The sequence below is a fragment of the Camelina sativa genome, chromosome 13 (genome assembly GCF_030686135.1).
Source record: "Camelina sativa cultivar CO46 ecotype springtype chromosome 13, ASM3068613v1".
Lineage (NCBI taxonomy): Eukaryota > Viridiplantae > Streptophyta > Magnoliopsida > Brassicales > Brassicaceae > Camelina > Camelina sativa.
The window spans coordinates 23446642-23466023 of NC_141892.1; the positions used below are offsets into that span (position 1 = coordinate 23446642).

At 35.3% G+C, this 19382-nt stretch overlaps 2 protein-coding genes and 3 pseudogenes across 3 annotated transcripts; 2 read left to right on the forward strand and 3 right to left on the reverse strand.

The window, feature by feature from the left end:
• Positions 1-1419: 1419 nt before the first annotated feature.
• On the forward strand, positions 1420-4262 carry LOC104738431 (helicase sen1-like; annotated as a pseudogene).
• Positions 4263-4713: 451 nt separating this feature from the next.
• On the reverse strand, positions 4714-6926 carry LOC104737282 (short-chain dehydrogenase/reductase SDRA). The gene is made up of 6 exons (XM_010457416.3): positions 6577-6926; positions 6134-6250; positions 5605-5739; positions 5373-5498; positions 5192-5293; positions 4714-5096 (listed from the first exon to the last, which is right to left on the reverse strand). The coding sequence occupies exons 1-6, from the start codon at positions 6712-6714 to the stop codon at positions 4947-4949; spliced, it is 768 nt and encodes a 255-aa protein (XP_010455718.1). The 5' UTR covers positions 6715-6926; the 3' UTR covers positions 4714-4946.
• Positions 6927-7254: 328 nt separating this feature from the next.
• Positions 7255-8262, forward strand: LOC104738432 (mRNA export factor GLE1 pseudogene; annotated as a pseudogene).
• On the reverse strand, positions 8209-13044 carry LOC104737283 (EH domain-containing protein 2). Of its 2 annotated transcripts, none has more exons than XM_087481420.1 (17): positions 11918-13044; positions 11591-11680; positions 11399-11478; positions 11198-11266; positions 11047-11104; positions 10846-10901; positions 10710-10752; positions 10561-10622; positions 10349-10459; positions 10100-10202; positions 9962-10011; positions 9733-9861; positions 9393-9644; positions 9235-9314; positions 8986-9112; positions 8760-8903; positions 8209-8542 (listed from the first exon to the last, which is right to left on the reverse strand). In XM_087481420.1, the coding sequence occupies exons 2-17, from the start codon at positions 11676-11678 to the stop codon at positions 8357-8359; spliced, it is 1638 nt and encodes a 545-aa protein (XP_087337546.1). In that variant the 5' UTR covers positions 11679-11680; positions 11918-13044; the 3' UTR covers positions 8209-8356. The 2 variants fall into 2 exon arrangements, with proteins under 2 accessions (XP_087337546.1, XP_087337547.1); XM_087481421.1 differs by having other exon boundaries at positions 10710-10749; positions 11918-12678.
• Positions 13045-16742: 3698 nt separating this feature from the next.
• LOC104777778 (uncharacterized protein At2g29880-like) lies at positions 16743-17739 on the reverse strand (annotated as a pseudogene).
• Positions 17740-19382: the final 1643 nt, after the last annotated feature.

Genomic DNA, 19382 nt, shown 5'->3' on the forward strand with positions numbered 1-19382 from the left:
TAGAGGAAGCTGAAAGGATGATACAGGTTTAAAAAAAAACAGGTGTCGCAGCTTTACGAGAGTTGCTAGTATCACCATAGTGGCTAAAAATAATTAACAGCGACTGTTGGAAAGATTAAAAAATGCCGATTGCTTTTACAATATTGCCGGTGTTCTTTCCACAAACTTGACTTTCAAGTTACATGTATTTTTTATTCGTCCATCACTGAATCAGCAATCATAAAAAGAACAGAGCCATAGCCCATAGTCAAAGAAAGAGAGGGATGAGAGGAATGGCGTTATTAATGTAATCCTCATATCAGTTTCTTTTGCCTCTTATACAATGGGGTTATACTGTATATATGTTTTGTCTACATTCAAAGCTGCAAATGTAAATTTGTATTTCTACTTAAATTCTTTTGCTCCATTGTACTACAAAAAAATATGTTTTTACGTGGTATTTTAAAGTATGTTTTTTACAAAATAGAATAGAAACTAGTTACTGATGTGACAATTGTGAGATAGTCATGATGATTATGACGAGTTGACGATTAATAAGGTCTTGAATGGAGAAAGCATATTAAGCAAAGCATATTAAGTGGTTCAAACAGATCAATATCAAGCAAAGCATATCAAGTGGTTCAAGCAGATCAAGTAAAATAAAAATAGATTAAATATTTGGTTGTTCAAGTACAGATTAAGGGTGAATAACATCAAAAAGCTGTAGATCAGATCTGCATGTATTTCTCATTATCTGCACCAACTTTTAAAAATAAAAAAATTATTAAATGATAATTTAGTGATAAAAATCTACGTTAAAAAGGTGATATGCTATTTTTCTGTCCTTCCATTCAAAGGGTAAGAGCAGGCAAATGTTCAATGTTGTCCTGTCCACCGTAAATCCTTCGTTCTTAAGTTTTTGACCTTTCTTCTTCATTTAAGTGAAGTAATTTCTTGGGTAAACCAAAAATGTACAAAATAATTTTCCAAATTTAAAATAATGATTAGTGTAATTGCCTAAACTTTTTAGTTATGCATGCGAAGTGCTGTTTTCGCTCAATATGTATGTTATATATGATTATTTTCATATACTATATTAGAAAAAGGTATTAACAATGTTTTCTTGGAAATTGATAAAAACTTGAAATTACATATTCCTTTCCAATATATAGTGTGGACCTTTCGCCTTCTTCTTCCTCCTCCTCCTATTAAGTAGACCAAACTGATCTAAATCCCCCAGATAAAATCTGTTGTCTTCGTTTAGCGTTGTTCATTTTCCTGCATCAGTGCTCGTGTAGAACTTCTTCCCACTTATCATCATATATACAACTGTACTTATTAGTTTGCCTTAAGCATTCGTTTCTATGTAGCTACGATACGACCTGCTATGAATTAGGTACTTAACTCTTTGTTTATTATGTTTCAGAAAGATTATGTGACATGGAGAGGAACGAGAAGAAAAGTCTGGTTACTCAAATCTTCTCTTGGTCCGTCAATTCTATTCTCAACAAAGATATCCACAAGGAAGAGATTAGGTCAGTACCAGACATGTTTGGGTCCGTTGATGAATACCGCAACTGCTTTGTTCCTCTTCTCCTAGAGGAAACACGTACAGAGTTGTTCTCCAGCTTGAACTCTTTGTACAAAGCTCCTGTCTTTTACACACGTTCCGTGGAAGCTACGGGGATTAAACCGCCGAGTAGAACATCAAACAAGCTCAATATATCAGTACAGATGAGTATGGCGGCACAAGGAAACAGTACTAGTTACAAGCCAAAACATGGAGATCTCATTGCTCTCACAAAAGCAGAAAGGCCAAGACGCGTCGATGACTTAAACCCACTGATTCTTGCATATGTGTTCTCTGTTGAAGATGAGCTACACTTCACTGTTCATTCCTCCAAAACCATATCCATTGATGAGAGGTTTTCGTTTCGTTCCAGTGTGTTTCTGATGAATTTAACCACAAACACACGTATCTGGAAGGCTTTGCACAACAGAGAGGCCAAGTTGAGTGTCATCAAGAGTGTCCTTCAGGCAAATTCCGCGGTAAGTAACATGATTAGATCTTTTCTTTAACGTCTAATATGTGTATACTGTGGTGTAATTGTGGTTTTTTTTGTCTTGTATATGTTTCAGGATACAGAACAACCTGTTTCTTCTAGGAATTTTGGAAATGATGTAATGGATATTATACATTCAGCCAACTTGAACTCTTCCCAAGAATCTGCAATTGTGGCTTGCCTAGAGACAAGACAAATCCATGATAAGACAAGTGTGAAACTCATTTGGGGGCCACCTGGTACTGGCAAGACAAAGACGGTGGCTACGCTTCTCTTTGCTCTACTCAACTTAGGTAGCAGAACAGTAGTGTGTGCTCCTACAAACACGGCTGTTGTAGGAGTTGCATCGAGGCTTTTGGCGTTATTTAAGAAATCTTCTTCATCAGAACATTCTACTTACGGGCTTGGGAATATTGTTTTAGTCGGAAACCGAGTTCGAATGGGGATAGACGAGAGGGGCAATGATGATCTCCTCAATGTGTTTCTTGATCATCGCATTAGTAAACTGCGTAAACTGTTTTCGCCATCGACCAGATGGGATTTGGAGTCAGTCATAGATTTTTTTTGATTATACGGAGTCTAATTATAGGAATTATATGTTCCTAATTGAAAGAAGGGAGAAGCGAGAAGGTAAGAGTATTCTTACAACATTTGGTGAGTTTGTAAAGAAACTGTTTCTTGGCTCAAATGAAGGATTGGAGAAGGAAGAAGCTAAAAAGAAAGAAAAGATTCTTACATTTGGGGAGTTTGTAAAGCAAAAGTTTGATGGGTTAAGTGAAACAATGGAGAAGGTCCAGAAGGATATGGTGGAGTTGTACACACATCTGCCTAAGTCTTTTATATCATCTAACGATGTTAAGAACACGATCGCTGCCCGTAAAGCTCTTCGTCGTGCTAGATCTTTCTTGCAAGAGAAACAAGAAAGCTTCACGTTTGATTGTTTTAACAAACTCATCCGTGTTGATTGCCTTCAGACTCTACGTTTTCTATCAAAACGTTTTGAGACTCTAGGCTTGTTGGTAAACGAGGATGTAAGGAGATTCTGCCTACAAAATGCACACGTAATTCTCTGCACTACCTCGGGTGCTGCAGAGATGACCGCGGAACGGACAGGATCTGTAGAACTGCTTGTAGTTGACGAGGCGGCTCAACTTAAAGAATGTGAATCAGTTGCTGCGTTGCAACTTGAGGGCTTGCGCCATGCTGTTCTTATAGGAGATGAGCTTCAGCTACCAGCAATGGTGCAAACCGAGGTTCTCTCTTTTGTCTTATTGATCTATTTGTGTTTTTGCTAATTTTAAACGTTGGAATGGCGTTTGAATGTTCTTGTATGCGCAGGTATGTGAGAAGGCCAAGTTAGGGAGAAGCTTGTTTGAGAGATTGGTTTTGATTGACCACAAGAAACATTTGCTTAATATTCAATACCGTATGCATCCCTCTATAAGTCGTTTCCCCAACATGGAGTTTTATGATGGCAAGATCTCTGATGCTGACATTGTTAAAGAGAAAAGCTACCAAAAGCGGTTTCTTCAAGGAAACATGTTTGGTTCTTTCTCGTTTATTAACGTGGGACTTGGGAAAGAAGAGTTTGGTGATGGACAGTCCTAAAAACATGGTTGAGGTTGCTGTCATTGCTGAGATCTTATCCAATCTTTTCAAAGGTGGTCTTTATTGATCTTTGTCGATTTTTTTTTTTTATTTTTTTTTTCATATATACAATTTAAAATTTGCCTAATATTTGAAACAGTGTCAAGTGAGACAAAGATGAAGATGAGTGTTGGGGTTATCTCACCTTATAAAGGTCAAATCAGAGCAATCCAAGAGAGGATCGGTAAGAAGTACAATTCCGTACCAGGTGAGCTTTTCACTTTGAATGTTCGGTCGGTTGATGGGTTTCAAGGAGGAGAAGAAGACATCATTATCATATCCACCGTAAGAAGCAACGGTAATGGAAACATAGGGTTTCTATCTAACCGTCAAAGAGCCAACGTGGCACTGACTCGTGCAAGGCATTGTTTATGGGTGATTGGGAACGAGAGAACTCTATTGCTGAGTGGGTCGATTTGGACAAAGCTTGTAAGGGACCCGAAGATACGTGGATGTTTCTATAATGCTGTTGAAGAGAAGAATTTAAGAGATGCCATGAACAATGCTCTTCCAAAGGTCGACATGTCTGATGTGTATTCGAGTTTTCAGTCTCTTTTGATCATACCCTGGTAGCTCCTTTACCAGGGTATCTCGATGGTTTTTCCTCTTTTTGTGGCTTCGGTATCTATGGATAGTTTGGCTTTAATATCTCGATTCAGCCTGTTATGATGAATCTCTTTCTTGCCAAACAAGTAATTGATGTACCGCTTTCTGTAGAAAGATCAATGTTCACGTGCTAGATGTATCACTTTGTCGAAAGCACACGGTAGTCAGTGGCTTACATTAGGTTCCTACGACTCTGGTTCGATCAGACTACCTAAAATTTAAGACCTAGCCTCCATATACGAGTCAAATAATTTACCTACGCATCATTATTGCTTCCGGTGATGAGTCAGAGGGTATGGACTCAGAAGTGAATCTTGGCATTACAAATTATTTGGGAGAGCAAAGTAGTAAACAAAATCAACATAAACACAAACGTATACCTAAACACACAATAAAAACCTAGTGTTACGTACATACATATAAAACCCAAACTTTATTGTTCGAACTCTGAAATAAACCCAAACAAGTCTTTCTAATGAAGAAATTATCTTTTTACAAGCCCAACAAAGGTATCCAACGGATTCATGATATTAATGGAACTTTTTCTTTTCGTAAAATCTTATTTGATTGAAAACTAATAAAACGATCTCTACTTTTATAATTGTTTCCCTGATTGCATTTTTCTGATGCTAATATTGGCTCGGAATTGGTTTAGAGTCTTGAGGGCATTCCTCCAGCAACGACCAAAGTCTCACCAGTGATGTAAGAAGAATCATCTGATGCTAAGAAAGCCGCCGCACCAGCCATGTCTCCGGTTGTTCCTAACCTGTTAAGCAGAGTCTTCTCTTCGATACTTTCCCTCTGAGCAAAATCCACAAGTGTACTATTATTATAATTCCATTGTTTGAGATACAATCATAATCTCAATCTTAACAGTTTTAATCTTAAAACATTACCACTTCGGAGTTTCCAGTAATGAAAGAAGCAAAGTGTGTGGGAACAAAACCGGGTGCAACCGCGTTCACGCGTGTGTCTGGTCCCATCTCAGCAGCAAGTGCCTGAGACATGATGTTCAAATCAATGCAATAAATCATCATAATCATCATCCAGTCAGGAGATGGAGACGCTAATACATACCTTCACAAGGCCGAGAAGAGCTGTCTTAGTGACCCCGTACATAGCCATCGATCCTTGCGGTTGAAATCCAGCAATGGAAGTTATGAAGATAACTGAAGAACCCTTCTCTAAGTGAGGAGCCATGTCCTGGTAAAATGAACACAAACAAGGTCAACAAAAAATTGATTCTATTTGGCTATGGAAAGACAAAGCTAATACTTTACTTCTGAAAGGAAAAAGAGGAAAGATTTACCTGAAGGAGAAGTATAGAGGATTTGACATTGATTTCCCATAGCTTGTCGAGAACACCTTCTTTGGTAGACAAGATCGGGTCTGTAGATGGATTGGCAGCAGCGTTACAGACAACGATATCTATCTTGCCATATTTCTGAAACCAAACACCAATTAAAACGTAAACTAAACACACAAAAGACATTGTAATCTGTCTTAAGTAAATCAAAGACACGCAAACAAAGGATTCACAAGTGTGGTAAAGTGAGAGAGGTTGAAGCAACAAGACCAAAACAACAGTTTGGTTATGTAAAGCTTGTGCATAATCAATTTGTTCATAGACTCTGAAACCAAACACCAATTAAAACGTAACTAAAACACGTAAGACACTGTAACCTCTCTTTAAGTAAATCAAAGACGCCCAAACAAAGGATTCACAAGTGTGGTAAAGTGAGAGAGCTTGAAGCAACAACACCAATCAAGAAGACCAAAACAACATTTTGGTTATGTAAAGCTTGTGCATGATCAATTTGCTCATAGATTAAGCTTACCTGAACAGTCTTTTCGACAAGATTACGGCGATGTTGAGCATTGGAAACATGACAAACGATTCCATACGCATCAATCCCTTTGGATTTGAGTTTCTCTACCGCCTCGTCAACGTTTGCCTGCACATATATATAATCAAAATCAACAAAAAAAAATTGGCTAAAACAAAGCTACCAGCTTCAAAAAACACACACACAATCTACTTCTCTGATCAGAACTGTCAAAATTCAGATGATTCACTTCACAGTAACATAGAGAAACTTAGATTCTGTAACAAACCAAACCAAAATTTTCAATAATTCTGGGCTTACAGTGAAATTGCAAAAATCAAAATCCCCAATACAACAAAAGCAAACTAATTGAAGCACCGAGTACGAAGATCCATCACTAAGAAGATCGATTAAAGTCTTCAAATCAAAGAGAGAGAGAGAGAGATTGTGGAAACCTGTTTGCGGGAAGAGACGACGACGGAAGCGCCTTCGAGACCAAAACGCTCAATGATTCCGAAACCAATCCCTTGCGTCGAAGCCGTCACAATCGCTACTTTACCTTCCAATCTTCTCGGTATCTTCGTCTTCTCCATTTTTAATATTTTCTTGCTTCTTCCAATGATTGTGTTCTCTCTCTCTATCTCTAAAGTAAGCGATGAGTGATGAAGTTTGCGGCGTTTGAAGCGTTTAAATTTCGTTTTTTATTTTAAAGCGTTTAAATGATTGTTCGTGAGATTGCGTTTGAAACGTTTAAATGATTTATGGTAAGAAAAATCCATAGGATTTCTATTTCTATATCCTAAACAAACAGTGTGACACACAAAAAAAATTAAAATAATTTGTTGGAATGTATCGTAAAGAACAATAAAGAGAGTAAAATGTAAATAGGATGTAAAAAGAAAAAACGAAAAGGAAAATTCAAGAAAAGGGAAAAAAAACTCAAGAAAATGGAAAAGAAAGAAAAAGGAAATCACAAGAAAAATATGGAAAACTTATCAATTTACTATTTTTTATTTCACATTCATAACTCTATAAATAAGCTCTTGCGTTAGGGTTGAAATCATAATAACAAGAGAACCAAAATATAATAATCTTACAGAGAAGTTATTAATCATCTTGTTCTGCTAATGCTAATGGCGATTGAAACGTCTCCCTCTGCAAAATCAGGGGTCGAACAGTACCGTAGAGATGATGAACGAGAACTCGCACAAGAGAAGGCTGTGCTAGAGAGAACTAGTGTTGTTGGTAGTTCAGCTACAACATCGAGTTTTCAAGCTGAAGAAATTGGTTTGATGTTGGTGAAGCAGAGATTGAATAAGCTGAAAGAGTTAGAAGCAATGAACCAAGAGCTATTATCACGTTTGAATGAGGACTTTAGCAGTTTCGAAAAGAGTATTGGAAGGGCGATAAAGCAAATAACTGCGGTGAAGGATATTGTAAATACAAAGATCAATGAGATTGTCAAAATATTCAAAGACCCTCGTTGTCCCTTATCCATCAGTATTGCAGCTTTTGCAAAGAGAATGGTCTACTGTGGGAGAGCCCCTTTTGCATCCAGCTACGTCATCGTTCACGTCACCTCGATGTTTCCACAAGCTATGGATATCCTACTTGCTGAGTTCCACAAAGCTTGCATTTACACTGCACCAAATCATAGCGCAAACTCAGATCAGTCAGTGTGGGATTCTTCTGACGCTTATGAACGCCTAGATTCTATTATGAAGCTCTACGGTGCGCTCGTGCAGGAAGATATACACGGTGGAAATGCTACTAACATGCATGGGATAGAACATGGATGGACTTGGTTAACCCAGTTCGTTAACAACACCTCAAACAACAACAACAACATAGCTAACGCAATAGCCTTAAATGCCTTTCTACAGACAGCAGGCTTTGGTCTTCATCAACGCTACAAATCTCAGTTTGTGAATGTTGTGAACGATGTGGGAGAGCAAATCTTGAAGAAAGGGAGGACAGAATTGACCATAGCCAATATCAAAGCCTACTTAGATGACCAGATGTATCTAAAGGAGCCTGAAGGAAGAACTATGAAGACGAGTCTCTTTTCAGCGAAGTATACTGCAGAGTTAGAACAACAATACCAGAGATTGATTACTAATTCAGAAGAGCACAAAACATAATCTCCAAATATTTAACATGTTCTACTGATTGTGATAAACTCTGAAGCTTGATTATAAAATGTTTTTTTTTCTTCTAAGTACAAGCATTATTGTTTTAATCATAAGGATTTCTGAATTTCTTCAATAGATCTGGAATATCGTATCCCAGCATATCATCCACTGCTTGAATCATCTTAGGCTTCAGCTTCTCGAATTTGTCAATGTTATAGCCTCCCAATACCTCTCTAAAATGCTCCACACTTGGAAAATCTCCAGCCGGAAGATGAAACTCTCTCTGTACCTGTTTTTTTAAGAATTACAATAAGTTTTTGTTAAATAATCTGGAAAACATGAAAACATGAGATAAAAACCAATTCCTTTATTTATTTCTTGATCAATAGAGAGGTGCGTGTAAACAAAAATTCTAGTTTGGCTTAAAGTCAACTACTTTATCTCTAGTAGGCTACACATAATGCGATTAGTCTAAGTTTTGTAGCTCAAATGAGATATTTACTAACCTTTCCAAATTCTTCTTGGAGATTGTCCATAAGACGTTGCTGAGCTTTGGATTTGCCCATCATTGCTGGCATTTCCTTCTTAAGATGGCTCATAATGTATGCATTGATCTTCGCAGCTCGAGCTCGCTTCACAAACTCGTTAATCTGCAACAAATGGTTGTTTTCAGCCTCAAAATTTTGAATTTATGGACATTACTGTTTAAACTGAGACTCATCAAAATGATACCTTTCTGTCACATGCTTTCTTAGGTATGTCCATTAAGTCTGCTAGAAGATCATTTTGCTCTTTCTCAAAGAGTTCTTTTCCAATTGGTCCAACTGCAGCTTCGTTTATGGGTTTGTCATTGAAGGACCTGCACAAGTAAAGCAATAACAAAATCAATCTATTGTGTAACCAAATGAAACTAATGGCTTACATTCCTTTTAACAGCTCATGAAATGAAAATCACAGTTCATGTTGTATTCAAAGGCATACCCAATATAGACACGTACGACCTCTGGTGTATTCAAGACTTTACCAAGCGACCACATCAATGCTCCATACACTCTCATTAGCTAAAAAACAAGGATTTAGATCAGCTCAATAACAAGTAAAAATGAAGCTTACGAATGGGGGAGGAAATGGATAATTACTTGTTGAGTATCAACTTGGTCAGCTTTGTTTAAGACAACACGGATCTTGTCTTCGTTACCACGCAGAGATGTTATCACCCGTTTGAATTCATCACTGATGTCAAGCTTGTGGGGATCAAAGAGAAGGAGAATCATATCACATTTAGATGCAAACCATGAGATCACACCAGTGAAGTCATAGCTCCTTTGCATCCTTTGTTTCTCTCCTGAAAGAACTCCAGGAGTGTCTACAAGAGTAATTTGGTCCAAGACCTACAACACAAACAGGAAGACAAGGCTCACAAAAACCAACAGAGAAAAATATCAAAAAGAGACAATCAGATAATGCTTAATTACTCACGGGATGCGGCATTTGTGAACACTCAAACTTTGAGAGGAAAGCACCTCCAAAACTTGTTAGCCCGTTAAATGGCATGTCAGCTTGAACAGCCATGGTATTTCCAGGTATGGTTCGTTCATCTGGTCCACTCTATAAGAAAATCAAATCATAAGAGTTAACTTAAATGAATACGTCAAGTAACTAACTAGTAATCATTCAACTACGATCAAATTAAGACACACTGACATACCATTGCAACCACAAACCGATCTGTTGTTGGCTCTGGACCAATGTGAGCTCCTGATAACAAGAACACAGTGGTGGAAATCAGATACGTAACTGAAGATTCATTGTATTGGTACGAGTTAAAGGAAACGGAGCAAGTTACCGGGGTAGTCACATCCAAGCAAGTGTTTTATAAATGTTGTCTTTCCAGTGGAGTATTGACCCAAAAGCATTACCATTGGTTTAGCATCAAAATCGCTATTAGTCTGCAAATCAACAAAGAAAGTATCAAGAGAACGAACTGATAATCAATTTACACGGTGACACTGGATATAATTTCTGTAACGGAATAAACAAAACCCCACAACACAACTGCCTTTGAAATGATAAGGATAGCATAAAGTTCACTCACCAGTACAGGGGATGCAAAATCATTGAAACGATATGTGACTTCCAAAGGCTTTAGCTTTTCAGTGTACAATCTTTTCAAGCCATCGACAATTGTCACCACATTAACTTGTGGCTGGTAATGCAAAATGGCAGATTACTTGTTAGATCAGATCACACGCTCAAATATTATCAAGAAGATGAAAATTTACAGCGACAAAGCAAGTAGTATCCCACCTTAATAATAGATTTTGATTTGTACCAGGGAGCTTTTGCCGTGACTTGTGGCTGAGTAACAACTGCAAGTTTAGCCAGCAAATCAATATTTTTTTACAAAAGTTAAAAATATCATAATGTATGAATCAATACATAGAATGCTAATTAACCATTGTCTTCAACATCCACATTTGTTTTTGACGCTTTCTGCTTCTGTAAGCAAAACAATTAAGACAATTTCTTCGATTAGGAAAAGAAAATCCTGAAAAGATCTTAACAAAAAAATCAGGTAAGAAGGAGTCTCACAGATACAACGTTTTCCAGTCCTTCCAACACTGGAAACTCCACACTCTTCATGTCAACTAGAACCAAAAAAAAAAAATTCAGATTAGCCATTTTCTGATTAAAAATCCAATCTAATTGCTATATCTAATAATACTACACTGTCTTCAGACCATCATAATCTCTTTATTCAGAAAATTTCAAGATGTAACTGAATACACTTACTTGAGCCTTTGAGAAGATCTGAGGTAATTTCATGTCCTTCTTGTGCCAATGAGACGAGCTGAGCAAACAAAATAGTCAAATGAGTAAGAGATTTAACGAAAGACATCAAATTGACTCAGTCAGATATATGAATCTCACACAATCATCATACCTTCATCGCAATGATGAACTCCGCCAAACCCAGAAATCCCTGTCGCTTCGAGTCCGCAACAGCCCAAACCTTTAAATACAAAATCGCAACTAATTCTCTCAATCAACCCTAGAATTACACACTTCAAAATCCAATTCATAGTCTCACAAGTCCTATGGATTCATGAAATCTTGAGAAAACTAATCGAATGAGTAAAGAAACCTGTTTGAGTTCCTGGCGAGAAAGCTTTGACATCGCGAAGAACTTCGTAGCATCGTTACCAGAAACACGACCGTCTCCATCTGAAATTTTCAGAGAAGCAAAACGAAATCAGAACGGAATAGTTACGGCGGATTAGTGAGTTCAATCTGAAAAAGGGGAAAACAAAAGAAAAAAAAAAAAGAACACTGAAACCTGAATCGGCGATGTTGAACCATTCCTTGTAGATCTTCTGATGCTCTTTCAAACAAGAACCGATCGAGATCGCCGACGACGTCTCCATAACTGAGATAAAGAAGAGAGAGAGAATGGTTTATGAAATTTGAAATTGAAACTGAATAGTTAAGAGAGAGAGAGAGAGAGGAGAGAGAGCGTAGAAGAAGATATTTTTCCAAATAGGGTATTTTAACGGGTTTGGCGCTTGTCGAGGGTTGGTAATTTACGACGACGTTTTGTTATTTTTTTAAACTGTCGGCACGCTGTATATTCAAATCGAAAACGCCGAGAAGTTTGATTTCATACCTTTGTCAAAGTTTTAAAGAGCAAGCTATTACGACGTCGTATTAGTTCAATCTTTTGAATGGCCCGACACGCTGTGTGTGTCTCATGAAATCTAAAACGACGTGAAGTTGGTTTAACGGATAATTTAGCGAGATGGTTGTCTGTTTAATGAAGATCAGATTTTGTTGTACGCAATTAATGATTGGATCTCTAACTCAACATGGTAAAAACATGGCTAACAAAGATGTTATATTCTCCTAGCATCTTAAAATGGAGTAATGAACCATGCTTGTCAATATTGACTTAAATTTTAATTATGTATTTATAAAGATTCTAATTTATGAAGATTTTTAAAGAGTTCAACAAAATCATTAAAAGTGAATAAGGTCTTGAATGACAAGTAGATTCTACTATAGTTTTTGGATTTTGTTTTTCAAAAACCAATTTTTTCTCCATTCAAGATTTTACATTAAATAGATTTCCTAAAAAATAGGAAAACTAGTTTTTAGCTTTTCTTTACAAATATTAACAAAAACTAGAATACACATAATTACAGATTTTAGGAAAAACTTACGATTCTTTTTATTTTTTTATGTTTCTTTATGTAATTATTTTAAAAATAACTTTCTTACAAAAAACTAAAATCTCAAAAATCAAAAACCAAAAACTAAAAACCAAAATCTATAATCTAAAAACCATTTAAAAACCATTTTCCATTCATGGCCTAAGTGAAAGATTGTTAAAGATTGCTAAATAGTTTTGTTGATTAGTTTTTTAAAATCTCGTAAAGTCATCCAAACAATTCATGCATTTTTATGATATTTTTCATGACTTTATTTTGTAAATAAAGTGTCTAAAATCAAAAACCAATAACATAATAATTAAACTCATTAACAATCCTAAATTTTTTTGTTTTAATTGAATAACACTAAATTTTTAATGATTTTATAAAAGTTTGAATCTACTAACCCAAATTTGTCAAGATTTTAAATGACTTTTTACAAATCACAAACTAATAACACTAAACTTTAACATAGTTTTACAAAATCTTGATATAATAACAACATATTGTACATAACATTTAAAATATTTAAAACTCTATTCAAATCTTAAACCAATAACCCCTAATCATGTAAAATCTTTCTCATAGATTCTTTACTATATAAACCTTTAATATATATCAAAAAATAATTTAAGAGGGAGAGTGGGAGACTATCAACAAAAAGGAAAAAAAAGTCCAATTATATTTTGTTTCTTACTTTTCTTTTATGGATTTTTTTCTCAAATTTTCAAGATAAATTTTAATTTCCTAATTCTTTTTTATAAATGTAATTGTAAATGTATCTTTTATTAGACATTATAAAAAGTTAAATACTCTGAAATACTACCACTAAATTAAGATTTTATTCCAAAAAATACCATCACTAGGTTTTTCTTACAAACATAACTATTATAAAACATTTAATCCAAAAATACCACAAACATTAAAAATTGTGTTTTGTTCTAAGTTCTAACCATGTGTTAAGACTCAGTTATGCGCATAACTCAAAATAACTCAAAAATGACACTAATCATGATTTCTCTTTTAAAACAATTGACTTAGAGTTTTGTTGAGTCATTACTTATGTTTTTGAGTCATCTCCTTTGTGAAATTGTTAAATCAAAGCATAATTCAACAAATTATAATATATTTACTCTAACTCAACTTCAACAACTCATGTTAACCAAGAGAACATTTCAAACATCCTACTTTCGTTTTATTTCATAATTAGTTGTATGGATTTTTTCCCTTAATTTTCCAGTGAAATTTAGAGGGGGGTATTGGATGAAAGAATTTGATTGAATAGATTTGAAGACATAAACAATAGATTTTCAAGTATTCTAAAAGCTTTCAAATCTTTCTCGTTAATTCTATCAATTATATTTTGTAACACTTTAATAGAATAAAAGAGAGTTTTTAACAGAATTGAAAAGATATCAATTCCACTAATTTCTCTATTTCTTTTTTCACCACGTTAACAAAAAAAAAAAGCAAACTGAGCATCACGAGCACACAACAACCTTAGCAGAAATTGCAGGCACCAAAAAAGCAAACACGTTGTCATCTTTCGTTCATGAGAGTAAAGAGATCGAGCCGAAGTTATTTTGTTGCCGTTTGTCGTCGTTTTAGTTGAAGAGAAAAAGAGACGTCGCGGAGTGGTGGAAATCACAAACGGGTCTCTGATCAAGCATGTCATGGTTGTAGAAAACGCATGAATAAAAGAAGAGCTGGAAGGGACGACGTGAGGAAAACACCAATCGCTGATGGTTGTATTCCCAATCGTTAAAGAGTTGTAAGCAAAGAAAAGACAAGATAGAGCCAAGCAACGGAGGCGAGAAGAAGATAGGTGCTAACACCATGACATGACACAACCAATATCACCTTAATCAAAAACTGCAGGAAACAAAACAAAGAACTGAATTCAAAACAACAGAAACAACAGAAACAAATTGAAATGGATAAGTTCGCTCCTTCATCCTCTATCCACGAAGGCTAGGAGTTTAAAATTCAACATAAACAAACACTACAATAGTTTATTAGATGTAGCAATTTTATTAAATGCAAAACTTGAAAACTAAAATCTATCTATCAATGAACTTTTAAATCGTAGCATCTTTCCACATGTCTTCGGCCATAGATTGTCTCCAATTATTTGCATTTTCTCTGTCTTGCTCTTGCGTCTCGAGAGATTCTTCTCTATCACTTTCATCTATATTGACAGAATTATTTCCATTGTTAACTGCATTATTTTCATTAGGGAACACACCTTCGTCCGATCGACATTCTCTACGAAGAAAGTTATGCAGCCCTGCACATGCTAAGACTAATCCAGCTTGTTTCTTGTAAGAAAAAGGAGATGCTGATTTAAAAATAGCAAAACGAGATTTAAAGATTCCAAATATCCTTTCGATCACGTTTCTCAGAGAAGCATGGCGAAGATTAAATAACTCATATGGAGTTTCAGGATCACGACCTTGACCAGCAAATTCCTGTAGATGATACTTAACACCTCGGAATGGAGCTAAAAAGCTGAGACGATTCGCAAATCCACAATCAACTAGATAAAATTTTCCTGAAATTTGGATGATATATGTTACTATATATAAGACATATGATCTATAGAAAATTTATAAATGTTTTACCATTGGGCACTTGGAACTTGTTAGTTCCTCTAGTTAACGCATCACTTAACACTCTTGAATCGTGGGCCGAACCCTCCCATCCATTCAGAATGTAAATAAACTCCAAATCAAAGTTACATACAGCCAAAACGTTCTGAGATATTGTTCCTTTTCGATTGCGATAGCTTGCCACCTCACGCTCAACTACTGTTGCTGGTATATGTGTACCATCTATCGCTCCAACGCAATTCTATAATACATGCAAAAAAAAAGAGTCAAATTCTATGAAGAAAAAACTAAAAGAATCAATTTAAACAAAAGATGAAATAATGCACCTTAAAATATGGATAAAATCGTGTACTTTCTCTGATCTTCAGTGGCACTAAACCATCTGGTTTCACCATCTGACTTGGAGCTATAATAAGCAGAGCTTTTAAAATTTTATTAAAGCTTGTGCTCACTGCAAACTTGGACCTTTGAAATGTGTTTTTCACGTAGCCATATCTTGCATTTTGTCCAACTGTGAGCATGAAGACAGCAAGCATCTCTTCGACAGATATTTTTTTTGTGTTTTGTAAACCAGTTTTGTCTCTGATGATCCTAGACAGCTTCAAAAACATATTTGGAATCATACGATACAGCACCCGAAAATCTTCGGGATCATCTTTTAATACCTTTTGTATATATTCTTCTCCGAGCTGTGTGACTGGTCGACGAATGGGACGTTCTATATAATCACCACCCGTGAGTTGCTGTCGTGTGTTATGAATCTGAGCTCCTACCGTCATCATTACCACCATTATAGATACGTCCACATCAAAATCATCGTCTTCATGCACTCTTGTGTCATCTTCCTCTTCATGGTCATTTAGATCCATCTAAAAAAGTAAGCTATTAAAACAAATTAGTAATTATGACCATGTCTCCCATATAATACAAATATATCTTCAGCACAACTGGGTGCAGTGACAATAACAACAAGAACTAGTAACGATTCAGAAGAACAAATATATACCTCTTGAAACAGCTTACGAACAGCTTTTGGTTGATGTGGGCTTCTTCTCTTCTATTTGTTTTGAAAATATAAATGTTAGTCGACTGATCTAGAAACAGAAAAGAAAAGTTATATATATAAGTGCTGAAATTTTAAATCTTAATAAGACTAATATGTAGGGATTCTTATGAGATATAGTAGGAAAAAATCATATGTTATATATTTTGAATTTGAAAGTTTGTTTAAATCTTAATACACGTGTATTGTTTCCCTAATTTTGGGGACTTTTCTTTTGGTATCATTGACTTAGCAAGGATTCATTTACGTGTTCTCTTTCACATATATATATGCTTTAAAGGAATCACACATTCGACCATGTATAGATATTTGCATTATTTGATTCGTGTAAGCTTGTAAATAATAACAGTTGTCAACGAATTTGTCTTTTGATGCACGAATTGTTTAGCTCGTGTAAAGCGTATGTGATCCAGAGGTGTACAAAAACACATGTTATTATTATTATTATGATTATTTAAACTTCAAAACTAAGCACTTATTATTCTGATTTTTAAGGAAAAAAGCAACATTGAAAAGTGAGAATTTAAAATAAAAGAAAACTACTATTAGAATAATTATTTTAAACCTAGCTATTGTTTTATTCGATTCAACAGAAAATAAAAAAATAATACGCTAAGTGTTACGGAGAATCCAGCCCAAGCGGTCTTCGACAGACATGCTCACAAATACGTCTTTCATTTTCAACGTATGGATTTTGGTTACTGCATCATAGCGGACATGATCTTCCAAATCAGGAATCTCTTTGACAGCATCCCAAACATTATTCTTTTTTTTTCTGAATTTCTCTAAGCTCAACTTCTCTTTGTTGTCTTTCTTCTCTTTGTTGAATCAGACTTATGATCTGAGTGCTAACTCCAACCATTTCAGTTAATACCTTCTCTGAAGACTCACCATGATTATTAGTTGAATCTAATGGATCTCCATTACGACTGGTTTTAGCTCTTTTCCTAGTAGGTAACTTTGGTTTAACAGAGACTTCATCCACCTCGTCGTCATCCCCCAAATCATCTCTTGCTTGAAGATCATCATCTTCGTCTTCAAAAGTTTCAGCATTTGAATCACTACCAAGTCCAAACGTGTTGATTCCCTTTGCTATAACAGTTTCAAAAATCAATTGTAAATCCTCAAAATCTTCAAAAGTGTTGGTCATCAGGTTTTCATGCCTTGGATGCCCCTGAAAAAACATCATACATTAATTATTATTTATCAATCGTGATTAAAATATATTTAAATTTGGGAAAGTTAGAGTTACCAACAAGTAGGCTGCCCACACATCATCTGGAGCTGTAAATTGTTTTCTGATGGGATCCCATCCAAAACCAGAGCTAAAGCGTAAGAGTTCACAATACACATTATATTCCCTTCTTAAAGTCTTCATTCGACTTAAGTAATTCGTGTAAGTCTTATTGCATTTAAGCTTTTTATTTAGCATTGGTAGTATCTTTGTCTCTACCGTAGCTTTACTTATCGAACCGTTTTTGTCACGCCACCCCCGTTTGATAGCTTCAACTAATGTAGCCTGCAACTCTTGACACTCTTCATATGTCCAAGAATTATATGAATTTTTCTTGGTTTTTGTTTTTGTGTGCGACCCTTCTCCGGTATCCATTCTAAAGAGAAAAAGCAAAAAAACAAAAACAAAAAAAAACATAAAGAAATGAATAAACATGGGAGTGTAAGTAACTATATAAAATTAAAACAGAGAACTTACGAAAGATGACTTCAAATTGTTTTCGTGAGATGGTTTGTTTTGCTTTTGAGAAGTGAAAGGATCTCCAATATTATATAGGAGAAGTAAGTGTAACAAATACTACTTTTTAGGGATTTTATGATATATGATTGATAAGAGTGTATGTTAATTTAAAATTTGAAAATGTAGAATATCCATAAAGAATATTTAGTCAATAACACTTTTACCAAATCACAATCTGAATTAAAACAAACACTAATAACGTCTCTCATTTAACAATAATAGTCTCATTTTCAATATCTCGATGTTTAAAAGACGTATGTGTCAAAGGATGGAGGATGGAGGATGGAGGTAAAGTGGTAAGTTGGACGGTGAAGTTTCCGGGACCATCCAAAGGATGAAGGTAAAGTGGTGAGAGAGATGCTTCTTCCGTCATACGAGCACTTGGTGTTGTCGTCATCATCTCTCAATTGTCTTCGTCTTTCTTCTTCTTTTCCTTCTTCCTCTGTTTTTTTTTTAATGTTTCTGCTCTGATACTATGTCAAAGGTTCTGCAGAGAATTGTATATCTTCCTCATTCATCACCAAACGATATATATACATAGAGGGATATGTTGCCCTACGAGAATATTACATACGTGCTATACAATGGTAACTCTAAGCGATAAAGGAAAGGTCTTCTAACATGGTCCAATAGTATGCTCTGTACGCAACGGTACAAAAGAGGAAGTGAGCTCGTTGAGGGAGAAGATGGAGAAGGAGAAAGCAAAGCTGAGAGAGAAGAAAGCAAAGCTGAGAGAGATGAAAGGTGTCTCAAATAAGAGCGAGAACGACACTGCTGTGGTGGCTGATACATGAGCAAAGGTCGCAAAGATGGCTGATACATGAGAGCAAAGGTTGCAAAGAGACAGATGGGTGATGGGAATGTCAATGGCAATAATGGTATTACTGTGAAGAAATTCAAAGCGGCCGGTTAATGCTACCAAGGAGTCTACGCTTCTCTCTTTACTCTTGAAGAAGTCTGTTTTCTGGCCATTTTTTATTTTACGTGTAAAGTATTATCCAAATCCTACGTTAAAAGGTCAGACTTTTTTCTTCATAATTTGCACTAACAATTCTTTAACGTTCTAGTTAAATCAAGTTGCTATTATAAAATACATAACATCCAATAACACCAGAATTTAATAGCAATGAAAAGTTAACGACTTGAATAACACTAGATTCTAAAGTAATTTAAAAGACTACTTAAAAGTACTTAATCCAATAACAGATGAATTTAAAAGACTTGATAAAATGTTTAGTCCAATAACACTGGAATTCAAATGTCTAATAAATTCTTTCACATTCTCCCGTCCAATACCACCCCCTTAAATTTCCTAATTATTCTAAGCGTAAATGTGATAGTAAACATTGTTAGAATAAAAATTTTAATTTAAGAATAAAATATAGATTGTATATGGAATAATAAATGTATTGAACTCATATGATCCTAGCATGGTTGGATATTACTACCTAGTTATTATCAAGCATGCATAGGCATAATATAGTAGACATTATTTTGAA

What these genes read in the sequence shown, in the direction of transcription:
- LOC104737282 (XM_010457416.3), bottom strand. Translation starts at nt 6,714, where the DNA reads ATGGAGAAGACGAAGATACCGAGAAGATTGGAAGGTAAAGTAGCGATT. An exon ending in TCGTCTCTTCCCGCAAACAG is followed by an intron (nt 6,251 to 6,576) that starts GTTTCCACAATC and finishes ATATATGTGCAG; the next exon opens with GCAAACGTTGACGAGGCGGT. An exon ending in CTCTTCTCGGCCTTGTGAAG is followed by an intron (nt 5,294 to 5,372) that starts GTATGTATTAGC and finishes ATCATGTCTCAG; the next exon opens with GCACTTGCTGCTGAGATGGG.
- LOC104737283 (XM_087481420.1), bottom strand. Translation starts at nt 11,678, where the DNA reads ATGGAGACGTCGTCGGCGATCTCGATCGGTTCTTGTTTGAAAGAGCAT. An exon ending in CTCGCCAGGAACTCAAACAG is followed by an intron (nt 11,267 to 11,398) that starts GTTTCTTTACTC and finishes TTGTATTTAAAG; the next exon opens with GTTTGGGCTGTTGCGGACTC. An exon ending in ACCAAGTTGATACTCAACAA is followed by an intron (nt 9,315 to 9,392) that starts GTAATTATCCAT and finishes CTTGTTTTTTAG; the next exon opens with CTAATGAGAGTGTATGGAGC.